At 35.5% G+C, this 22,201-nt stretch overlaps 1 protein-coding gene across 2 annotated transcripts; it reads right to left on the bottom strand.

Moving 5' to 3' along the window:
- Window positions 1-32: 32 nt before the first annotated feature.
- On the bottom strand, window positions 33-20,905 carry LOC149079896 (DIS3-like exonuclease 1). 2 transcript variants are annotated; one of them, XR_016193704.1, is made up of 22 exons: window positions 20,608-20,847; window positions 18,808-18,950; window positions 18,068-18,219; window positions 17,847-17,928; window positions 16,154-16,295; window positions 14,007-14,142; window positions 11,443-11,597; window positions 10,670-10,785; window positions 9,095-9,213; window positions 8,576-8,729; window positions 8,218-8,366; window positions 7,808-8,002; window positions 7,609-7,711; window positions 5,891-5,985; window positions 5,333-5,495; window positions 3,219-3,314; window positions 2,910-3,062; window positions 2,462-2,595; window positions 1,996-2,103; window positions 1,415-1,732; window positions 1,172-1,273; window positions 33-555 (listed from the first exon to the last, which is right to left on the bottom strand). XR_016193704.1 is itself a non-coding variant. In XM_089240397.1 (22 exons), exons 1-22 carry the CDS (start codon window positions 20,732-20,734, stop codon window positions 346-348), a joined length of 3,168 nt encoding a protein of 1,055 aa, XP_089096523.1. In that variant the 5' UTR covers window positions 20,735-20,905; the 3' UTR covers window positions 33-345. The 2 variants fall into 2 exon arrangements, 1 of the variants encoding a protein (XP_089096523.1); XM_089240397.1 differs by having other exon boundaries at window positions 2,446-2,595; window positions 20,608-20,905.
- Between the last annotated feature and the right edge of the window lie 1,296 nt (window positions 20,906-22,201).

The following is a 22,201-nucleotide window of genomic DNA, read 5'->3' as shown; positions in this document are numbered from 1 at the left end:
ATGTGTGCATTAAAAACATTGGTTGAAATATGTTTATCGTTGGTCATAAATTAGTTTATATGTATAGCGATACAGCAATATTTACACAAGGAAAAATACTGTAAATGTACATATACATGCAATGTGATTTTTATATCATTTATGCATATTATAATACTATAATTTATGTACAAAATTATTGACACCAAATTAAAATATGAAGTATAACAAAAATAGCCTTTCCATTTTTGGTGATGCATGAAGAAGAAAAGGCATCTCAACATTAAAAGTGTTGATAAAATCATTTGAAAGTCTTAAAAAAAAGATTTCCTATTCATGTCGACGTAATCACTACCATCCAAGGAATCACACAGCTGTTTTCTCTCGTGTAGTCTTCGTAACAACATTATTGGACGGACATTGCAGAGTTAACTTTCTCATACATTGCAGCATGTCGTAAAGGCACTGAACTCTGTCTTCTGAACACGAGCTGAGTTCTGTAGATGGAGGCCTCGATGAAGTATTGACCACATCCAGATCAATGGCTTTGACAGGTGCTCCTTCTTTCACAGAAAACTGAAAAAAAAAATGAAATTGCACAAATTTGAGAGAAACATTATCTCATCTCAGTCAATAAAACAAAAGAAGAGACTATTTATTGTCCCTACTAGTTGAACTTATTACAGCGTTCTATAACCCTGTCACTTGTAGTTCATTTGAACGCATGGCCTAGAGAGAAAACAAACTTTTTATAGTGCTAATGTATTCCATCTATAGCAATGACTTTTTTATAACGACACCTTTCCCTGGTCATTCGAGTATCACTATATAGGTTTTCTGCTGTATATGGCAAAGAAAGGCCAGCAACTGAAAATTGTCACAGGCAGTCAGGCACGGCAAAGGCCAACCAATTGTGTAGGTTTGTAACACCATCCTGTGTTTCATAAGTCAAACCGTCAAACAAGGATACCCAGGCCAGGCCACATTGCCATATTAGCTCATTGTTCTCAAGGACTGGATACAGAACAAACCAATTTTTCCTACATCATCTGGCTATTGAAATATGCAATCGCTTTCCTCTCATTTTCTGCTAGCAGTCAGAAACACAAAGAGCCCTGTGATATGCAGTCTCATCCCCATGTAAGCGATTGCCCCACCCCATAAAGTGACAAAAAATGAGCAGCAGTTATACCTTTCTCACTGTATTCACCACCAGTTCATGAGGCCCTCTTTTAGCAACTTCAAACACAAGCTTTGGCTGATGAGCTTTTGGCTTTTGTACTTTGATAAAAACCTAAATAATAAAAAAAAAACTGTAGCATACATACAGAGTCTGCACATAAGTTGCTAAATCCAAGTACAAACTAAAGTGTAATCACATGCAGTTTCATGCTGGGATGTTTTGAATAGAGACCAGGGAAATGGAAAAACTCACTGTAATGACATCAAATAACAAGTATTTTTGACATGAATCTGCAGTCTTCACTGTGAGCTCAGTATCCTTCATTTCCAAATGGCCTTCTCTCCAATACACTTCATCACCCTCGACTACGGCAACTTTCTTATCCTTATCGCAGAGGCATACTGCTCCTTTGATTCCATAGCGAGGAAGATAAACTAACAGCCCATTGGATTTTGTAGAGTAGACCACAGCATCTGTTAAGCAGTCTTCGCTGTCTTGCGTCTGGCTCATATTTGAAAAGTAGAATGACAAGAACAGCTCTTGTGCATTCTTTTCAACATCTCGTGCTGCCTGAAAAATTAATTTAAAAAAGATTTTTCATTCCGATGATAAAAGCAATGATAATGATGATTTTGTCATGCCATGGCAACAGCTTAAACCACAACTAAGGAAGAGCAGAGGGCATAAGATGTTTACACAAGGTTAAGTGAAGAATTGCAATTAATATGCAAAACTATTAGAATATTCATACTCACATATTGAGTTGAAATTATTAATAGTTTTAACACAATTATGCATGTAAAATGTATTCTATGCTGTTGTAAGACACTCACTCTATGTTTTTCGTTCATGTGCTGGCAAATAGATTCAATATCAGCCATCTTCATAAGCTCATTGCTATTGATGCTTTCAGCGACTGATGCCAGAAGTAACCGGTGAACCTGTAATGAATGTAATGAGTAATTATACAAAGAAACTGATAAGCTGCACAGAAATTGCTATCATAAGCTACCTGTGAACACAAGAAAACAACAGAATTAAGAATCCAATTTTTAAAAAAGTATTTAATAGGTTTGTTTTATTTTGAATCAATAAAAGAATGTCATATGTAAAGCCCAGATTATATGCATTAGAAATGTTGCAAAATATGCTCTAAAAATATGCAAATATGCACATTAAAATTCTAAAATATGCAGTTTAAAATGCCAAAATATGCAAATGCACATACACATATGCATTTGCATATAATCCGGGCTCTAGTCATATGTGTAAGGAATTCTTACCATTAAATCAGCGTACCTTCGAATAGGTGAAGTGAAATGCGTGTAGTACTCGATACCCAGACCATAATGATGAAACTCTTCTATTTTATAGAAGCCACTGCACATGTATGTTGCCTCATTCATGGCACGTGTTGCTATAATGCGGAATATCTGTAAGATATTTTTAACCAAAAAGAAAAGGATTATTTATGAACAGTTTTTCTTAATACAGTGCTTCTCAAAAAGAAAGTTGGGGAGGGGGGGGGGGATAGAATCAACTGGCATACCTGGGATCCTATGGGTTGGTTCAGCAAAAGGGAAAATTATAGCATCTTTTAATTCTGAGAAGGGAAAGATATTTGACACGGAAAAGTTCGGAAGGCTTTGGGTAAATATAATGTAGGGAAGTACAATGATATGTAACTAAAATTTGCAAATACACTTAAAAAATTAATTTTTTATTTTCTCATTTTTGGGTCACTCACCTGATTCACCATAGGATTTCTTGGGTCCACAGCACTTTCCAATGAAGATGCCAGCTCCCGATTTGTAGATATCTTTATATCATAGCCAATGCTAGCTGCAAGTTTCTGAAGCTCCACTAGATTGTGCTCTCTAGGAGGTGGATGATGGCGAAGCTAATTGAAATAATGTAGGGGGGAAAATAGAGTTGATATTTTTGATAATAGAACACACATCTTTAAAAGAATTTGAAGGGTGCACATACCGTAAGAAAATAAAACTGGGGAAACAACTTGATAAATTTGATTGACGTTTTTTTGAAATGAACTTACAACTGCCTGCTGAGGAAATGCCTTTTCAATTTGTTCAGCAACCCAGTGGTTTGCAAAAATCATGCATTCAGCAACTGTTTTGTGAATTTCTAATTCCTAAATAAAAAGGAGACAAAAAAAAAAAAAAAAAAAAAATCACTTAGTATAAATTCAACATTTGAAAGGAGCAGAATTGAGAAAGAAACTGGACAGAAAAAAGTCAATTGAAAAAAAAAGTTAATACTCATCCATGACTCAATCTTTTGAAATCAGGAAAATCACAAGACAAAACATTTATAGAAGAAATTATAAATACACACATAAATCTATAAATTATAACATAAAAAGAATAAGAAATTATAAATATAAATAAATAAATCATGTTCCCTAGTAGATCTATTCAGAAACATGAAAATTGCATAAATACGGTAATACCTTGGCTAACAAAGATGATTTGTTAGCCAAAATATTCATTAGCAGAAACGCGATTTCCCATAGGTTTTGATAGAAATCGCCTACTTTGTTCCAGATGCTGCCCGAAATTATAAGTTTACTCAGAAACCCAAAATTACAGGACAAGAAAAAAACTAAGGAGCGCTGTAAAAAATACATAAACTGAAAGAAGGCTAAAATGAGCAACTTCAAAATTGGATGTATAAGAAGACCAGACACCAAAGATCTTTTTATTTTACATAATGTACACAACCCAGTAAAGTTCATGGGTGCTTCCCATACATTAGTGATTTAGTGGGTTCATTTCAGTTTGATGCTGCGAGTCTTGAACTAAAAGAGCGTGTGCTCTGAAAATATGAGTTTTTTTCAGTGCATTTTCTATTAGCTGAATGTTTCATTAAACATGAAATGGTTAAACAGATTTCAAAAAGAGAAGTCAATGTGCTGATGTAAGTCAGACCAATAGGCACCACATCCATTTTTTTCATCACCAACACGTAATACATGGCTATACTGGGTATTCTGTTACTGGACCGACAAACTCAGAGGGTTGTTAGTAGGCATCAGGAGGAACAAAAATGGAACATGGTGTCACAAACCCCTTAGCCATACAAAATTTCATTGATTCAGGAATATTCATGCAAATTTTGAAGTTATTCTGACCAATGGGTTTCATTTTACAGAGTTTACCAATCGGAACTTTAGTTATAATCACCCTACACATTGTAAATCATTGCTAATTAAACTGCATTAATTAATGCTTCATTAAATACATTGTATTTTCCGAGAGTTTTATCAATGTTTTTTTTCCAAAATAGTGTCCTAATTAAACATATTGAAGAGCAATTGGAGAAAACATCTTTAGTATATGGTTTATTAAAAAATAATAATTTTCAAATACAAAATAATTTCTTGAGTTATAAGCCATAAAATAATTAAATTGCAAAAGTTAGTTTTTATTAAAATGTGTATCTATGTCATATAAACATATGAAATTGTATTAATGGCATTAATAAACATTTTATTTTAATTTATTATCAGAAGCTTGAATGATTTTCCAGAAATTTTATGGTTTTAATGTAAATGCTGTTAAAATGAAAAAAAAAAAAAAATCTTGGTTTAAACCAAAACCCGGTTTTACAGTTTCTTACCAATCCCGGGAGAAGGGGATATATTTCTGCATTTTTGCTGAAAAATATTTCTGTGCCAGTATATATTCAATGCGGCCCGAGTGGTAAGATGCTCGTCTTCCACTATAAAGGTCATCATCAAGGTCCATGGGTGCGAATCTGGGAATAGAACGTAAGAAGCAAGTTCTTTGCCTACCGAGCCTGGGGGAACCATCGATGGATGGAGTCTTCATTTCCCACCCATCTCCACTGGTTGGAAATTGCCGTAAGGCAATATATGACCAGAGCTGGTGTACGGTAAAGTAGTACATATTCAATATGACCTATTTGTGTTTGAGTCATGTCCAATTTGTTAATATTCTTCTACTTCAGGTTGGGGACTATGGAATGCTTGTAATATATCCAGTTTCTTCAAGAAAAAGACCTGAGGATTAGCCAAATAAATAAACTATTGATATTCCTTTTTGCCAAAAATAAACTTTGTAGATAGATGTTGAATAATATTTCAGATCTTAACATTCTTCAGTCGAACAATGCAATTGTGAAACATACCTCTACTTGCTTGAAATCCTGAACCACTGATGGCAAGGCATGGTCAATTTCAAATTTCATGTTTACAGAGTCCAATTCTAAGCCACCAGATTCTAATCTTTTGGCCCTTAAAGCTCGGGATATGTGAAGAAGAGTCATCACAGAATCTTTCAGAACACTGAATCTAGCCACATATTAAAAAAAAAAACAAAAAAAACAGTGAAACTTGCGTGAAATTTTTTTAAACAATACATCATTCAACATTACATAAAGTTTGTATTACATATATGTTGCTGCTGAAGCCTGAAATGCCTCCATCTATGCATCAAGAAAAGAACACTTATATGAAAATTCAGACACTTTTAATAACTCAAATCAGCATGATACTAATCTTTGAAATGAATTTGATAGTTAGGGTGCCATTCCACATGTACAAAATTGAATATATGCATTAACTACTGCTGGATGCTTCAATACGTAGCAGGTTGGATATGCCTGCTCTTAAAAAAACGGTATTTCTAGTACTTTAAAAATGTATGAAAAAAACGTTATAACATGAGTTCAAAATGCCTGAATTACTTTTCATTTAATGCCTCTTGAGACAAAGAGCTCAATTCAGAGATCTTCTCTTTCATCTCTTCAGGTGAATGATTCAATATTATACATTGAGCATCCTGAAATTAAAAAATCAAAGGAAGAATTAGTTTTGTTCTTTAGCCTAGAACTACTTTCTTATTATGAAATCAGCAGTGAAAGCCTTCATTCTTTTTTATCAATTTAGTTTTTGTTAATCCCTTAACTGCCAACGAACTCTTACACGATTCGCTCCCCAGTGCCATCTTTTTTTTTTTTTTGCTCACAGGTGTAGTGACAAGGTGCATTTTCGAGAAGAGCTGTGGCATAGTTTGAAAGTCATAAAAGTGTTTAATATTATGCTAAGAAAAAATCACAAAATAAAAAACTTCAAATGCATAATATAATAAAAATAGTAATTAGCAATTGTGATAACTACACATAAACCATCTTACTCAGCACATTGATATTGAGAAAATAGTCATCCCCAACTCCCTCTCAGACAGGGCCGTCTTAAGCCCCCCAGGCCAAGTGATTTTTCTGAGGCCCTACTAGGCAAATTCTCGAAAATTTCAACCAGATCTCATTCTTGTGAGGCCCCCCCCCTCTTCCCCCTATTGTGAGATATGGGTATGTCTCAAGCAAACCCCTATTTAAGATAAATTTATAGTATTCTGGCATTGGGAACATCCGGTGCTCCGTGTGCACTTCCCAGGGGCTCCGCAGCCACTCGAGAATAATAAAAGAAATCAATAAATTTGATAAACAAACAAAAAAAGAGGCCTAAAGGGTGTACCGCCATATAAATAATGCGGCTGTCAAAAAATCACAGAAGAAGAAATTTTGTAAAGACATACAGTGTTAGAATTTAAAAATAAAAGCCACTGGTCCCTACTGATCCACAGACATCATGAGTAGTCCACTAAACAAAATAGGCTGAGAATAATAATTAATATTTTCTCCTAAATATATTACACAAGTACATGCATTTCTAATATATTACAAGCAAAAAATACTGTATATTACTTATATTATTTAGAAGAATGTGTGTGTGCGTTATACCACCAAAAGATGTGAAAAGCCATAAAAAACAATTAGAACTGCAGTCAATCATTTGGTGTATCAGTGATTCTCCCATAATAGGTTATTCCACGATTGATGTGTCATTGGGAAAAAGAGAGAGGAGGGGCGAAAGTATTTACTACTGGTCCAGTGGACCACCAATGATTTTGAATGCTGACATATAACTATACCTGTGGCAGTTAACACACAGACTCCATAAGGTATATATATATATATATATATGCCTATGGCAGTTAGGAGGAGGGTTCAATACACTTAGATCAGTGGTTCTCAACCGGTGCTCCGTGTGCACTTCCCAGGGGCTCCGCGGCCACTCGAGAATAATAAAAGAAATCAATAAATTTGATAAACAAACAAAAAAAGAGGCCTAAAGGGTGTACCGCCATATAAATAATATACTAAAAAGGGCTCCTCAAGTTAAACAGGGCTCCGCCAGAGAAATTATTCACTGAAAAGTGCTCCGTGAGTCAGAAAAGGTTGAGAACCGCTGACTTAGATTATATACTGGTAGATTAGTTATTAGACTACTGTGTTCAGATTCATTAGTAATCATAATTCAACCAATTTCGCTAAATGTTTGAAAGTTATTTATAGTTGTAAATACTCAGATTATTTCACTTGAAGCAAACTTCAGTGAATACCTCATAACACAGTTTATATTGCGAGCGAATCACAGTCCGTCCATACCAAACATCTTTGACATCAAAGTTTGAATCAAGAACCCATAAGACACTCACAGCATATCTATGGATTGAAAGCAAAAGGTTTAAAATGCATTTCACACATACACTCAAGGAAAAATGAAAGATAGAGTGAGAGACTACAAAGCTCATTACGAACCTGTCAACATTTCCCAGTAATGAGCAGACATTACCACTCAGAACATGAGGAAGCATGTCATATCGTCGGTCAGGCAGATAAACGGATGTTGATTTTGAACGAGCCTCAAGATCAGTTAGAGAAGAAGCCTTAACAAAGTATGAAACATCAGCAATGTGGACACCAAGTTCAATTGAGCCACTGCCATCCAAATGCCTTCAGAAAAACATGATATGAAACATTTAAAACTTGTAGCCTAATTAATGAATGGAATTTTACAAATTATCCAATATCTCAGTTTCTAGTGAAATACGATAAAACCCTGGCATAAAGAATCTTTGACTTAGCATAGATCCCACTCAACACTTCAAATTTTTAATTTCAATAAGGAATATAAAAGTGGGAATTCACTCTCAATTAATGATGTTTACTTTATTGATAATGCATCATCAACATCTTCACATCCTTTGGGGTCAATGCTGAAAATGAGGTGAGAGGTCCTCAAATCTTTTCTATGTTTTACTTCCTCATCATCGACAGACCATGGATCAGTTTCTGTACATGAAGGCAATTCTGGCAACTAAAGGAAAAATAAATCATCTTTACATAAAGAAAGGATAACTAACCAAAACTTCTATCAAGTAGTGATTTATTTTTAAATATTGTATATGTTCATCAGTCATGTACGAAAGTATAAAGCAACAGAATGAAGCTATTAATACAACAAAAACATATGTTAAAATTGCATAGTAGTGTTTTTTTGCAAGTTAGTATGAAACACATCCTCACCAAATTCAATGGGAAAGGAGAAACTGATATCCCATACTCCACAAGCAAGGACTGTATTTCTGTTTCTAGCAATCCAATTTCGCCCAAAGTCCTGACGAAATGCCCATTTGGGTATTGGGAGTCCTTACTCCAACCATCAATCCTCACAACTATTCTAGTTTCAACCAAAAAGAAAGAAAATTGCAACTTGGAACTGTGTCAAATAAATAAATGAATATTTAAAATAAAATAAGGACTTATTTTTGTTCATTTCATAACACTGTAATTTTAAGGCTTTTGGTGAAAAGTTTAAAGCTGTAGAGACAAAAGAAAATGTACTGATGATTCGACTATTAAACAGCAAATACAGGACTTACAGATTTTCAAAGATTTATTAATAAATCTAGCTCTGAGACATTTTTAAATGATACGAAAAGCTAAAATTCATATTTTCTTAAGAAATCACATTCGATAATAACAATACATTTTTTTTCAACAAGAAAGAAAACAAACGAAATAGACATTTAGAGTTGGATATACCGTTGGTTATGTAAAGGTTGAGCTTGTTTAGTCGCAATGCGTATCTTTGGAATCCTGTAATCATATGGCAGTACCAGCACTCTTTCACAACTTCCTTTGGATGAACTATTAGCATCTTTCTAGAAGGATCAATAAAATCAGTGATGTGCAGTCAACATCAAGAACTACTTGTTGCACTTATAATAGCACTTTGATACCTTGAAGTGCTTCTGGGAATGGATAATACTCTTGAGTTATCAAAATTAATTACAATTACAATATAGTTGGATAACAGAACTTAAATTCTTAAAAAATATCCCAAAGATGAGATTAAAAACGTTTTGAGATATCAAAAATTTAACTTAAAGAAGTTTGACTGCAGTTATAGAATAAATACTATAATCGTGGCAATCTTTTCTTACAAATACAAACAGACTTCAACAATTAGTTGGCGAAATTGAAAAATTGCAAATGGGAAAGGCATTCAAAGATGTGGCATATTGTTTAGGAAATATTATTTTCTATTTCTTTTTGTATGAAATAGGTATAATCTGTTGGTTCATATATTGATGGTACATAAAAATCAAAGCATTGACTGTAACAGTGCTTTTTAATACAGTAATCTCTCACTTATGCTTTGGTGTACGAGAACAAAGAAAAAAGATGCATAAGTGAGAGTTGAAAATGACTAGCATTATTATGCTATATCTTCGACAGGGAGTGCAAAAAAATCATCTTATAACTGAGTGATCACTGTACTTTAATGAACAGAAAGTACTGGATTTCCGCATTCAATGTTTGAGCTTGAACTGCTGAATGAAACTAGAATGCACATGGGTGCGTGAACAATGTTTTCATAACACAAGAGAGTTGTAGGAACTTCTGGTTGCATAATGCATATCTATTGCATGGACTGTTTTTCTTCAAAACTTTTTAACTAAAAAACTTAAGAAAATTTTGAAATCACAACCATTACGGTTGAGATGAAAAAAGAATTAATGAAAAATTCAAGTTGAGAAATGATCAAAATTTAACATTAAAGAAAGTCTGTTCATTCAACATGGATGTCTGTGACATCCCATGTACATAAATACACCTGAAAATGCAAAAAATAGTTTCAATATTATTTAAAAAAGAAGAAAAAAATTAGTTGGACTCTTCAGAAAACATTTGTATCTCAAGATTTTGCTGTATATAATATTAGCATAATTTATGAGGCATTTGGGAAACTATCTAAATACAGCCATTATAAATTATACAGTTATGTAGTCAATCATTACTTTCTAAAAATCTGGAGAACAAAGACCAAGAGTAATGATTCACCAGTGAAATGCAATGTATATTATATAAACTAAAGAAAAAACGATAACTCAGATTATGTTACTACTAACTGCACATGCACATACAAGCAAGCATTTCTCTGAGGAATTTATAACACATTAATGGATGTTGGAAAGTATTATATGTATTGTACATCCATATGCAGAGTCTAGTGTCTTTGCAGTGAATAGCTACTTAATGAAGACATTATACTTTATTGTTAGATTGCCACATGTATATGTTCCGTGTCTTTAACATATTTATAGATTATCTTACAGCAGACTCTTCAGGAAACGAGGCCACATAATCCCTCCATCTCCTGTCAAGTACCCCAACAACCTTCCCAGTGGGCATGACTGAACTTCCTTCTTTGGATCCATTTGAAGTTGTTTCTGTGATGAAAAAAAAAACAGTCAATGGTAACGGTGCACAATAAAATAAGTTATCATGGGGATTTTAATATAGTGCAAACACACAGATTATTTTCTTTTTTTAAGGTAGGAAAAAAGCTGGCAATATATACATTTTGATTATCTTGAATGCAAACTGAAAAGAATGTGCACCTCTGTGTATAAACGATTACTGAGCAGCCAGAAATAGTTACCCATGAGAAGATCATGTGATGTTATTGAAAAGAAAAATGAACTAAGATAACAGTTATAAAAAAAATCTCTTAAAAACACACCCTCTTCATATATTCATTCCATTTTTCGAGAAAAATTGCATAAACAAAAGTTTATTCACCATCTTCTTTCATATTCTTCAACAAAACTGCTGATGATAATTCGAAAAAAATAATTTTTTTTTTCTGCACACAAATATTCCAGACAAGTTTTTTCTTTTCATATTTTTAGCATGTTCACCAACAAAAATAGTAGTGCATATTCAGATATATTTTGCTACCATGAGTTATAAAGTCGCTCAAGCAAAAAAAAAAAAAAACAGTCAATGGTAATGGTGCACAATAAAATTAGTGAAATGAAGAAATCTGTCAGTTACCAGTGACAAGCGGTTAAACGTTTGATAGGCCTATTGAAAAAAAAAAATACCTTCATCATTCCCATTGCTGTTTACAAGGCTCTGGCATTTGGATTTCCACTGACTCCTTGGAAACAATTCTATCGCAACATCATCACCATGAATGGCTCTGTTTCTGTCTTTAGTCCCATGAATCAGAATATCTTCAGTGGCTTTTGAATCAGATCTATAGTAATATAAAAGTATATATTTTAAATAATTCGTATCCGAATATAAAAATTCTATAACCATAATTACAAAAGCAAATCGAGAGGTTTTCAGGACAAAAGGCAATTATTAGTGCAAGCTTATTTCCTTCAGTGTTTTCCCAACATTGGTGGTTAGCATCACCAGAAGGCATCTGGGTACATTAATGAATACTGAATTTGATTCTTCTTTTTTTTTTGTTACAAGTTTTCATGGCTTTCGATCAATGATCTCAGTGTGTACTTATGCCTTTTAAGCTTGTCAAGAACTGCTTTGTTCTGAATGGTAGTTGAAAAATTCAAGTGATATCTTATGAATGTCACTCGTTCGTTCAGAAGAATGTAAGTGGGCAATGAATGAAATTGTTGAAATATTCAATTTTTAGGTGATCATAAAAAAAAGCAGGGGATGGAGTTTGTGGCAACGATTTTAAATATTGGCTAGAAATGATAATGGTGATCCCAGTAATGAAATTCTAAGCCAAGATAAGACAGCAGAAAAATGCTCTGCAGAGTCAGAAAGAAGATGACAACGAGGAATCAAGATTAACTTATCTCAAGTGAATTAAAGATCATATGAAGAAGCCTCATCAGCCTCAGAGTTGATGCCATATTATGAACATTCTAGGCAGTTTCATTCAATAAATATTTTGAAACAATGCACAATTTGATAGTAATTTAATTTTTCCAATCCACTCATTCACAGTAATCTTTCGCCAGCAATAAAATTGTGTGAATTTTTCCTATTTGAGAAAATCCTGTATGGCCTCACAAGGCTTAATGAAGGGTCGGGATAGTTAGTAAAGATCATAGACTATCGGCTTTGAGGATACTTTCTTAAGAGATTCAGTATAACAATAGTTAGAGAGTAAAAGAAATGTGACGAAAAAACATGTACAGTAATTGCTATAAAAAAAGAATAGACCCCAGATAATACAGATTAAGGAATTAATCGGATGATCTGATATTTCAAGTTCTGCAGAACATACAGCGAAACCTTGATATATGCTTCCAAAAGTTAAACACGCGACAGCTCATATAACATTACGACACCACTTTAATCTTGCCCCTCTAGACTGCACGGTTAGTGGAACACAAACATGTGGTACTCGCACACACAGTCCCTTCACGTGAAGCCGTCAGCACTCAGTACCAGCAGATAGTGTCTTACCAAGTGAATTGCAACATCGGAAGTAACAGTTGTGGAGGTCACTTGTCGATTCCGCTTAGCTACTATAGCAATATACTGATTACGAAAACAATTCCCAAGCAAGTCAAACAGCTGACTGAAGACATGGGTCCAGTCAACGAGGGTTACCCCACCCTAATCTGGTGATCAGTATATTGCTATAGTACCCAAGCGGAATCCATGAGTGACTTTCACTAATGTTACATCAATTGTTGCAGCATCAGTTGGTAAGACAATATTTGCCAGTATTGTGTGGCAAAAGCTCCACATGAAGGGACTATCTTCTCAAGTACCATGCAGTTGTGTTCCACGGTTAAAGTGGTGTGTGTCGTTATGTTACATAAGCTGTCACATGCTTAACTTTTGAAAGCGAGTGTACATAACGATACAAAACCAAGAAAAAATATCTTCGTAAAGGAACTATCGTTAAATCGACAGTCAAAATTATCATCACGTTTCATCAAATTTATGCTGCTGCTGGCAACTTTTCCAAATTAACGTTTTCAGTATCACCAAAAAATGTGCTTTGAGTATTTATTCGCTGCAAAGTATTTTAATTTATTAGCTGATAAAAGAAATTCAGTTAGATGTGTATTGCTCCTGTAAAGGGGGTTTATCACAATACACTTTGGTGTGTCACACAAAAAGTAGCAATGCGGAACACTTTCTATGATAAAAATGTTATGCCCACCACACCGATATTATTAGATGTCCTCGGAAAAACTGAAACATGTGACGAGTTGAAAAAATGCACTGAGAGGATATTTCAAGCTAAAAATAAATAAAAATAATAAAAGTTGTAGCAATTTCAAAAATCCTCCTGAAAAATATTGTTATAGAGGGGTTTATCATAGTAAAGGATATCAGTGTATCGAGAGAAGTTTAGCATTACAGACTACAGGCTGTTCCAAACAATATTTTAAAAATAACATTGCAGAGGGATTTATTGTTGTATCCAGCATCGTTGTAGCAAGGTTTCATTGTATATTTATCTGTTTTATGGGCATTGTAAGTAAATTCAGCATAAGATTTTTTTGCGACATTGAAAACCGTTATTTTGACATGCCCCCTGAAATGTGCTTTTCCTGTAATACAACCCCTATTTGGTGGTCAGCTCCACAGATGGCCACTTTTTTGCAGAACGCCAAGTGGTCATCTTAGAAGAGTTTCACTGTATTAACTTCTCTGACAAAAAGTTTACCTGGATGATGCAACATATGCTTCTTGAGATGAAATGTGTTTATTAACATGGATGGTGCCACGAATGAACCTTCCACATTTGATCCCCGCTTCTAAAACATCCAGTGGGAGGTGGTTCTCGTATTCTTTCGATGAATCTAAAAAAATTTAAAACTTGTTTCACTTTGAAAAGTATGTAAATATTCTACAAAATATAAGAAACAAAGGCATGAGTTTTAGGGCAAGGGGGCCACAAACTTGGCCACCTGAAGCAGTCATGAATTTTGGTGCTCTTCCCATGAAACTGAATCAGAGAAAGACAAAAGGTGAATCAGATACCATAATGGTGTAATGCAAGAAATGGCAAATGTAATTGTTCACCCAAAGTTGTGGCAACATTTTTGGGTGAATATAATTTTTGAACAGGGATACCATATAGTTTAACGCAGCGCTTGATAAATCGGAAAATATAAAAACACCTGACAGATTTCAAGACAATCATGATTTTTCCTCTATGAAAAACAACCCTGAATAATGTTTATTGAACTTTTGTGAGACTTGATGGCTCGTTTTCCCATGTTGGAAGATGCACTGCCATAAATCATCCTTACACCGTAATTTAAAAGTCATAACTGTATGGAAATTTTCAGGCCCAATGCCAATTCTCTAGTCACGATGGCATCTCCTTAAGTAGTGGCTGGGATTTTTCATGTCCTGGGTTCATTAAGATAATTTGAAATTGGTGAAAGTGAAATAAATAGCATTAGAAAATTTTTCCCAAACAAAATTTGATTTTTCCGATGTTAAAGGGGAGTGAACCTATGGAATGGGCAAACACAATACTATTGGTTATTGATGAGATACAGCTGCACGCAGCAGGATCAGCAATTTTCCTCTCCCCTCCCCCACATACACAAAACTGATATTTATGATATTTATGCAGTGAAAGCATTTCTTTGGTCTGCAGTTTTCCAATTTCGAGGTGTGAATGTAAACCTGTCTCCTATTTGAAAAAATCATCTCCGTAGAGAGATGACAAGATGACAGACCTTTAAAACTGTGCTTACACATGCATGAATATTCGGGCATCCATCACTTTCATTTGTAATACAGAAAGCAAATGGCAGAATCAGAATTCTCACATGCAAAACAAGCAGAATGCTGATGTCAGGAAAAATGTTAAGAGTCAAGCATATATACACATCAGGGTTTAAGCTAGATAAAAAATTCCTTTAGCAAAAAAGTGAAAATGGAGGGAAAATTTTCAGCAAAATGCTACAATGCTAATGTAATGCATGATGGTTGGATGTCTACTCATTTCGTACCTCCTGTATGCATTTTTGCAAAAGTGGCTACTACTACTTCTTTGACATTCTAAGATTTTCTTCTGCATTTTACAAAAAATCAGACCGTAGCTTAAACCCTGATACACATACATAACACTTCCTAGAACAGGGTGGCAACTAGATTCTTGGTCAGCCAGGGCAAGCCCACTCTCTGTTACCCTCTTGTAACATAGAAGAACATACAAAATTCCTCTGGTTCGGCACCCAGGGCACTACACACATGACTACTCTCCCCCCCCCGACCTAGTTGTGGCCCTGTCCTAGCACATACCAATTGGTTAGAAAATCTTAAGAAGAATGTTCACAAGAGATGGTGATGGAATCCATGATTCACATGAATTATTTTGTGGTGGTGTAAGCATATCCATTTTCGATACAACGTTGCATTACAATTCCAGGTTGAAATATTGTTTAAGCAACTGTAGCTGAAGCAGGACCATATCATAAAACTTCAAGGCTGTCAGGACAAATTAACATCCAATGCTTCGTTGCTGATCTCTCTAATTACATCTAGTTAGCCTACTTGTAGGGTCCTTCCAGAACTCTGGGCATTTTCCCAGTTACGAAATAAATGAGAGTTTATATCATTATGTTCACAAATGAAAACAGTGATTTGGTATCTCAACTGAATTTGAACATCAACAAGGCACAAGAAAGGACAGCAATGTATCACAGTACAGCATGCACAAATGTGGAATTATATAATATTTGTATCAAAGTTCAAGAAGTAAAATTTTAAAGAAAAATCAAAAATCTAATAAAAAATCTTTGATTAATTTCAATATAAAAAGAAAATTTTTGAGCCGAACAATTGAAATTTTACCTTGAATGACGGAGAGAACCAGAGCAGCACGTATGGATTCATACAGCTCTAGACCAGCCTTTAAATTCGGCCACATGGTTTCCAGGTACGTCTTGATGTTCACGAGTCTTAGATTATCATTATATTCATATCCCTTGAACAGCTATTTAACACAGAAATTAACAACACAATTACTTATCCCACATAGTTATGGTCAACAAGGGCTATGGGCTCAATAAAATAACTAATCTCTACTATGCAGGGTGCATAGGAAAGTCCTTTTTCGACTTAAATAACTTAACGGAGAGAGCTACAGCCACGAAACTTAACTAATAGTAAAGCATGTGCGCCTGGTTGAGGGGGAAAAAATTAATTTTTCAGATGTTAAAGAGGAGTGAACCTACGAAATAAGCAAACAATACTATTGGTCATTGATAAGAAACAGCTGCACAGCAGGATCAGCACTTCCCCCCCCCCCCCCATCACACATAAAATTGATATGCATGCAGTGTAAGCATATCTTGTCTGCGGTTTTTCGATTTCAAGGTGTAAATGCAAGCCTGTCTCCTATTTGAAAAAGTCTCTCTGTAGATAGCAGACAGACATTTAAATGGTACTTACACATGTGTAAAAAAAAGCATCTGCCACTTTCATTTCTAATATGAAAGGCAGATGGCAGAGCAACTTGAATGCAAAACAAGGAAAACTCTGAAACCAGAAAAAATTTAGAGTCAAGTATATACACCCGTTTTATATAACTGCATATATTAGTTGACTACTACTAATACTATTGAACCACACATGCACCTCGTCCATATTCCTCTGCGGAACTTCGAATGAATTGGTACATGTTGGAATGTCTATGCAAGTGTAGTGAACCTGAGGTAAAGTTTATTTCTGTGTAATGCTTGTTGTGTGAAGTGCTTCCATCTGCCATCAAATTTTCAAACTGTATACTAATTGACTGCATAGAATGTTGTCCTTCTTCATTGGAGAAAACATTGATTTCTAAAATTTGCGCTTTTCTCTATTACACAAAAAGAATATCTCGCTAGTAACATTCAAATGAACTGTTACTGAGACATCTGTGTCTGCAATTCTTGATATTTTTGCTACATTCTCTAATTTTATTAGAGAATGAATGCCCCCACTCAAGCAAAACCCATAGGATCCTATGTTATATTTGTAGCTTCTATTGCAACCCCCCCCCCCCATAGACCATTTCATCTCCCACCAGGGAGCGATATTGCCCACATTGGGAAACACTGGACTACAGAGCTAATTTACACATCTCCAATTATGCGGCCGATAACTGCATCTGAATGGGTGTAGTCCCCTTATCTAAACTGCATAGTTGTATCTGTCTCTCATAATTCATAGCTTCTGAAACATTGTTGTTTCAACAAACTGTCTTCATTACTGCCAGACATTGTTACAAGTTAATTTATTTTTTAAGAACATTTTTTTTACAAGAAAATGTTCAAATAAAATGTCAAAAAAAAAAGATGAAACTTTTCAACCAAATCAGCCTAATATCTCGAAAGCTATCCATTTTTCATCAAATGATTGAAGCGGAAACCTTGTTTATTTCAGGTATCTCTCTCTATTTGCAAGTTATTCAAAGCCGAAAAAGACTTTTCTATACACTCTGTGTATTAACGAAAAATGGAATTGAAAGAAAAATCTAAACATATCAAAGGACAAAGAAACTAACCTCTACATCTTCTACTACAACGAATACTGGTACCACGCTTTCCAAGTGCTTATCGTAATAATTTGCCGCTCTCCAGACCGACCTGAAGTGAATTAACAATGATGATTAAAAATATGTGTCAATAAAAAAAAGGCACACATTCAAGACAGTGTATTAGACTGTCAAGTATTTTCTGCTATAAAAATTTTAAAACCTACTAAACAAGATAGCGTAATACTCACAGTGCTAACCATTCTTCTTCAGACTGAGACGATAATCGCTGGACCGACGTCTCTTTGCAGATTTCATTCAGGAATATGATACATCCGCGTCTAGCATCTTTCGCAGCAGTCATCAAACTTTTGTAGCGATTACGCCCGAGGCTTTGGAGAACCTAAACCACATGAGCAAGTCATGATGAGAATTCATCCCAAACTTTTCATTTACATTAGAACACACAATAATGCATTTTTTTAATGAGAAAATGTTTTTGTGTGTGAGGAAAAATTTGCACTTAAAGTCTTATTTATGGTTCCGCCCAGTACCGAACAGATTTAGAGCTTCCAGCGATCAAAAACTAGTTGTAGTCCTAATAATACCTCAGATTTTTATCAGGACTCTACTGCAGGGTTTGAGAAATCCCAAGCCCCAGGTTGACTTAGCGACTTTGAAATCTGTATATATATCGGCACCTAAAATTTCCTACATTGATTTCTAAATTAGTCGAAGAGTGATTCTATATTTCATAATTAGGTGTCTTCCAACCTTCCAACATGAAAAACAGAAAGGGAGGGGGGGGGGGGGGTCATTAAGCTTCAGAAAAATATAAATAAATTATTTAGGGTTGTTTTTCTCGGGAAAAACTATGCCCAGCTCTTAAGAAATTTGTCTGGTGCCTAATTTTTTTTGTTTAAATTTCTCATGCCTTCCTCTAGTGTAATTAAGACTCAAAATTCAAAATACAAAACTAATCAAAACAAACCTTTACAGCGACACTCTGTAGAATTATCGTGCCTCTCAATTCGGGCAACTCAAATATTTCGAAGTACTTAGCTACAACGTCATATGACAGGACGGCGTAATGTGACACCTCTGCGTGAAGCTTGGGTACTTCTTTACAGTCATCTGCAATGTAAATATTATTTTCAACTTGTATGCAATATATATGTTTCAGATACAAGCATAGTGCAATGAAAAGGTGCATCAAGATCACAATAACAGTGGCTCATGAAGCGAGTGCCTGGGCCCAGCTATGATTTAATTGATTCACAAATATTCCAATACATTTGCATTGTATTGGAATGCCGCCACACTTCTTATTCATTTATCATTTATATTCGGGGGGGGGGGGGGCTCATGACAAAGTAAAAAGCAAAATCATGTCCATGGTTACAGCTGCAGCAAATTTTACCATTCCTTCTTATGTCTAACTAGCTGATACCCGGCAACGTTGCTCGCCCCGTAAAAAATTTATACAACTTGTATATGTATAGCTAATTTGTCATGGCAAAAGCTAAACGAATCGGAAACTGTAATCGCTTGAAACTGAATGAACTGAATGGCATTTGTGATACTTGGGATGTGTAATGAAGACACGTCTTCTCCTTTGGCACAAATCTGGTTAGAACCGTTGCTTCAATAATGTAATTGTGCAATTTCTTCACGTAGAGTCTTGGTGTCTCCAAAATTTCTTAAAAGAATTATACGTGCTCCGACTTTGAGGGTCAAGTTGTGCGGTGGCACACCCGGAATATCCAGAGTTCAGAAATTCTGCAGAATACAGAACTGTCTGCGCTGTGTCTGTGACAGTGTCAACTGATTTGTAGGATGTGGAGTCTCCTGGAATAATTTTTAGGATTTTTCGTTGATCTTGTTCACATTGTCATTTCTCGGTGCCAGAATCACTCTCTCACAAACCCACTCATGATTTCGGTGATTTTGTTGAATGTTGGTGAAGACTTTGTCTGCAAGTTCTGGAACTGAGTTTAACAACTGGCAAAATCTATTTGAGAGCGTAATCAGTCCAGTGCTTGGATCTACGGGAATTCTTCCACTGCCACGTTTGATGTGAAAACGATAGCAGTGCTGAGTAATTTTGCAGTTGAAACTCACATATGTTGGTGGATAATAATATTTTTTTAACTTCGTGTCAGAGTGTTGATGATTTGAGGTAAGCATTGAGTTCATCAGCTGGCATTGAACAGTTTTGTTCTCAGTTTTATTGCCGTAGTTGTTGTTCTCTGTGACGTCATAGTCATTGTTAGTGATGTCATATGTCCAGCTTAGAAATAAACTGTTATAATGGCAGCATTAAAGATATGACAAACCATTGTAAAGACATATACACATCTGAAACGCATTATTGGGAACCACGGTAACCAAAGTAAACATTCCGAAAGTGATTGTTGAGGATCAGGAACCATTGTTGCGCTAAAGTTTTCCGCCTATTTCGGGCATTTTCCCAGCTCTGACAAACTTTTAAAGTAGCCTACGGTTCAATTCCGGTCCTGTTTAGTATATATGCAAAATCTGGCGACGATCGGCCTAAAACTGTAGATTTGTATAAAGAACATACATACTTTCACATTTATATATAAGATATGCATGTAGGTATGTTAGCGATTGGACGAAACGTTTTCTGCACTAAGGGGTCATTCAAGTATTATGTCAGCCTTAGTGGCCCACGGTGTCCAAAAGGATTACCTAACACAGATACTTAGTTATAATCTGATAATTTCGCACCTAATAACAATGACATGATGATAACAATAGTAACACCAACCATTAGCTTCAGGATAACATGACTTGCACATGGGGCTTTGACAAACAACGTCATCACGGAGGTATTGTTCCCTAATAATCGGGTTGATCTTCCCTTTGAGTTTGACTCTCTTCTGAACACGAATCATCTTATTTCAGCCCGCAAACACGACTCGGAATAAATAAACGTCTTCCCGCAAACTACGTCCTCTCGGCCAGACGAGATTCTCTGTCCTGTTCTTGTCATAGAAAAACTGTAAACAAAACAGTAAGTCTGACGATGATAGTGATGATGCTTGGTGACATTGTGTTACCATCATGAAGTAAATAAAAACACATATTAATTTCAGTGTTGCCAGATCAGTGAAATATAACCAACAGAAATTATTTTCAAAAGTACTCGAAACGTACCTGAAATATCACTACTCAAGAATCGCGTTTCCATATTCGAAAACTGAGAAAGGATGATGCCTGCACGTCTTGTCACGTCATTTCCTTCAATTTACACAGTAGATGGCGTCACTTTTCTGCTAAAAAAAAGAAAAAAAAAACCTGCCACTACAGTAACTTTTCCCAACAAACAAAACTGCTATATATGTTCCGGAAATTTAATAAATCAGATTAATATGCATAATCACCGGCTATTATGCATATCCAGCACACCCCCCTGTACGTTAGAGGTTCCATAGGAATAGTAACGTGGGAGTGTGTCTGGGTTTTCAGGCTATTATGCATAGTTATCAATCATTTTTATAAGTTTAATAAATTTTGTTTTTTGAATTTATCGGTAATTAGGGGCCATTCAAGTATTACGTAAGCAGATTTTCAGCCATTTTTGACCCCCCCCCCCCCCCCCCCAGTCAGCAAAATTTCGTCAGCAGCTCAGAATATTTCATATCTTAAAAAATGGGTGGTTGATGACGTAGGCAACCTTCAAACCCACCTCCACCCCTTGTCATCAAAAGTCAGCAAATCCGAAACCCCTTCCCCCGGTGATTGAGTGTATACCCTAGTAAGTTGAGGATGAAATGAGTGGCCTAGTGAATGAATGACAAAGTGAGTGACCCAGTGAGGGAGTGCCAGAGGGAACGTCCCAGTGAGTAGTTGATAGAATGACCTCTCGAATGAGTGAGCGAGAGTGAGCTAGCTCTAATGACAGGCCGGTTTAGCCAATTCATTCACTCACTCGTTCACTTGCTTACTACACCGCTCAAACCGTGCGAGACAGCCACGTATTGGCATACAATGGATAGTACACGCGTATCAATGCGCAATACAGAAAAAAGACGTAAAAAAATTTGGAATTAAGCTTTAATTCTTTGAAAATATGGAAAAAACATGAAAAGATGATTTAGGGCAACAATTTGGTTACATGTAAACGATAAAAAAAAGTACTGTTTAGACATGATGCCTGAGTTTTAATAGGGCGTGTGGTCTCCTCGAACAGCTAAGACTGCTGCACACCTTTTTGCCATGGATGCGATGAGGTTATCGATCAGACTTTGGGGAATACTGTTCCACTCCTCAAGAAGTGCAATCTGCAAGTCTCGGACAGTAACAGGCGGCCTTGGTCGCGCAGCAATGCGTCGTCCATTCAGGATTCAGGTCAGGAGAGC

This window comes from Pholcus phalangioides, unplaced genomic scaffold (genome assembly GCF_987345545.1).
Source record: "Pholcus phalangioides strain wild (caught in Gottingen) unplaced genomic scaffold, Ppha-v1.0 ptg000012l_1, whole genome shotgun sequence".
NCBI lineage: Eukaryota > Metazoa > Arthropoda > Arachnida > Araneae > Pholcidae > Pholcus > Pholcus phalangioides.
Note: the sequence above shows the minus strand (reverse complement) of the source record. Positions and strands in the feature narration are given on the sequence as shown.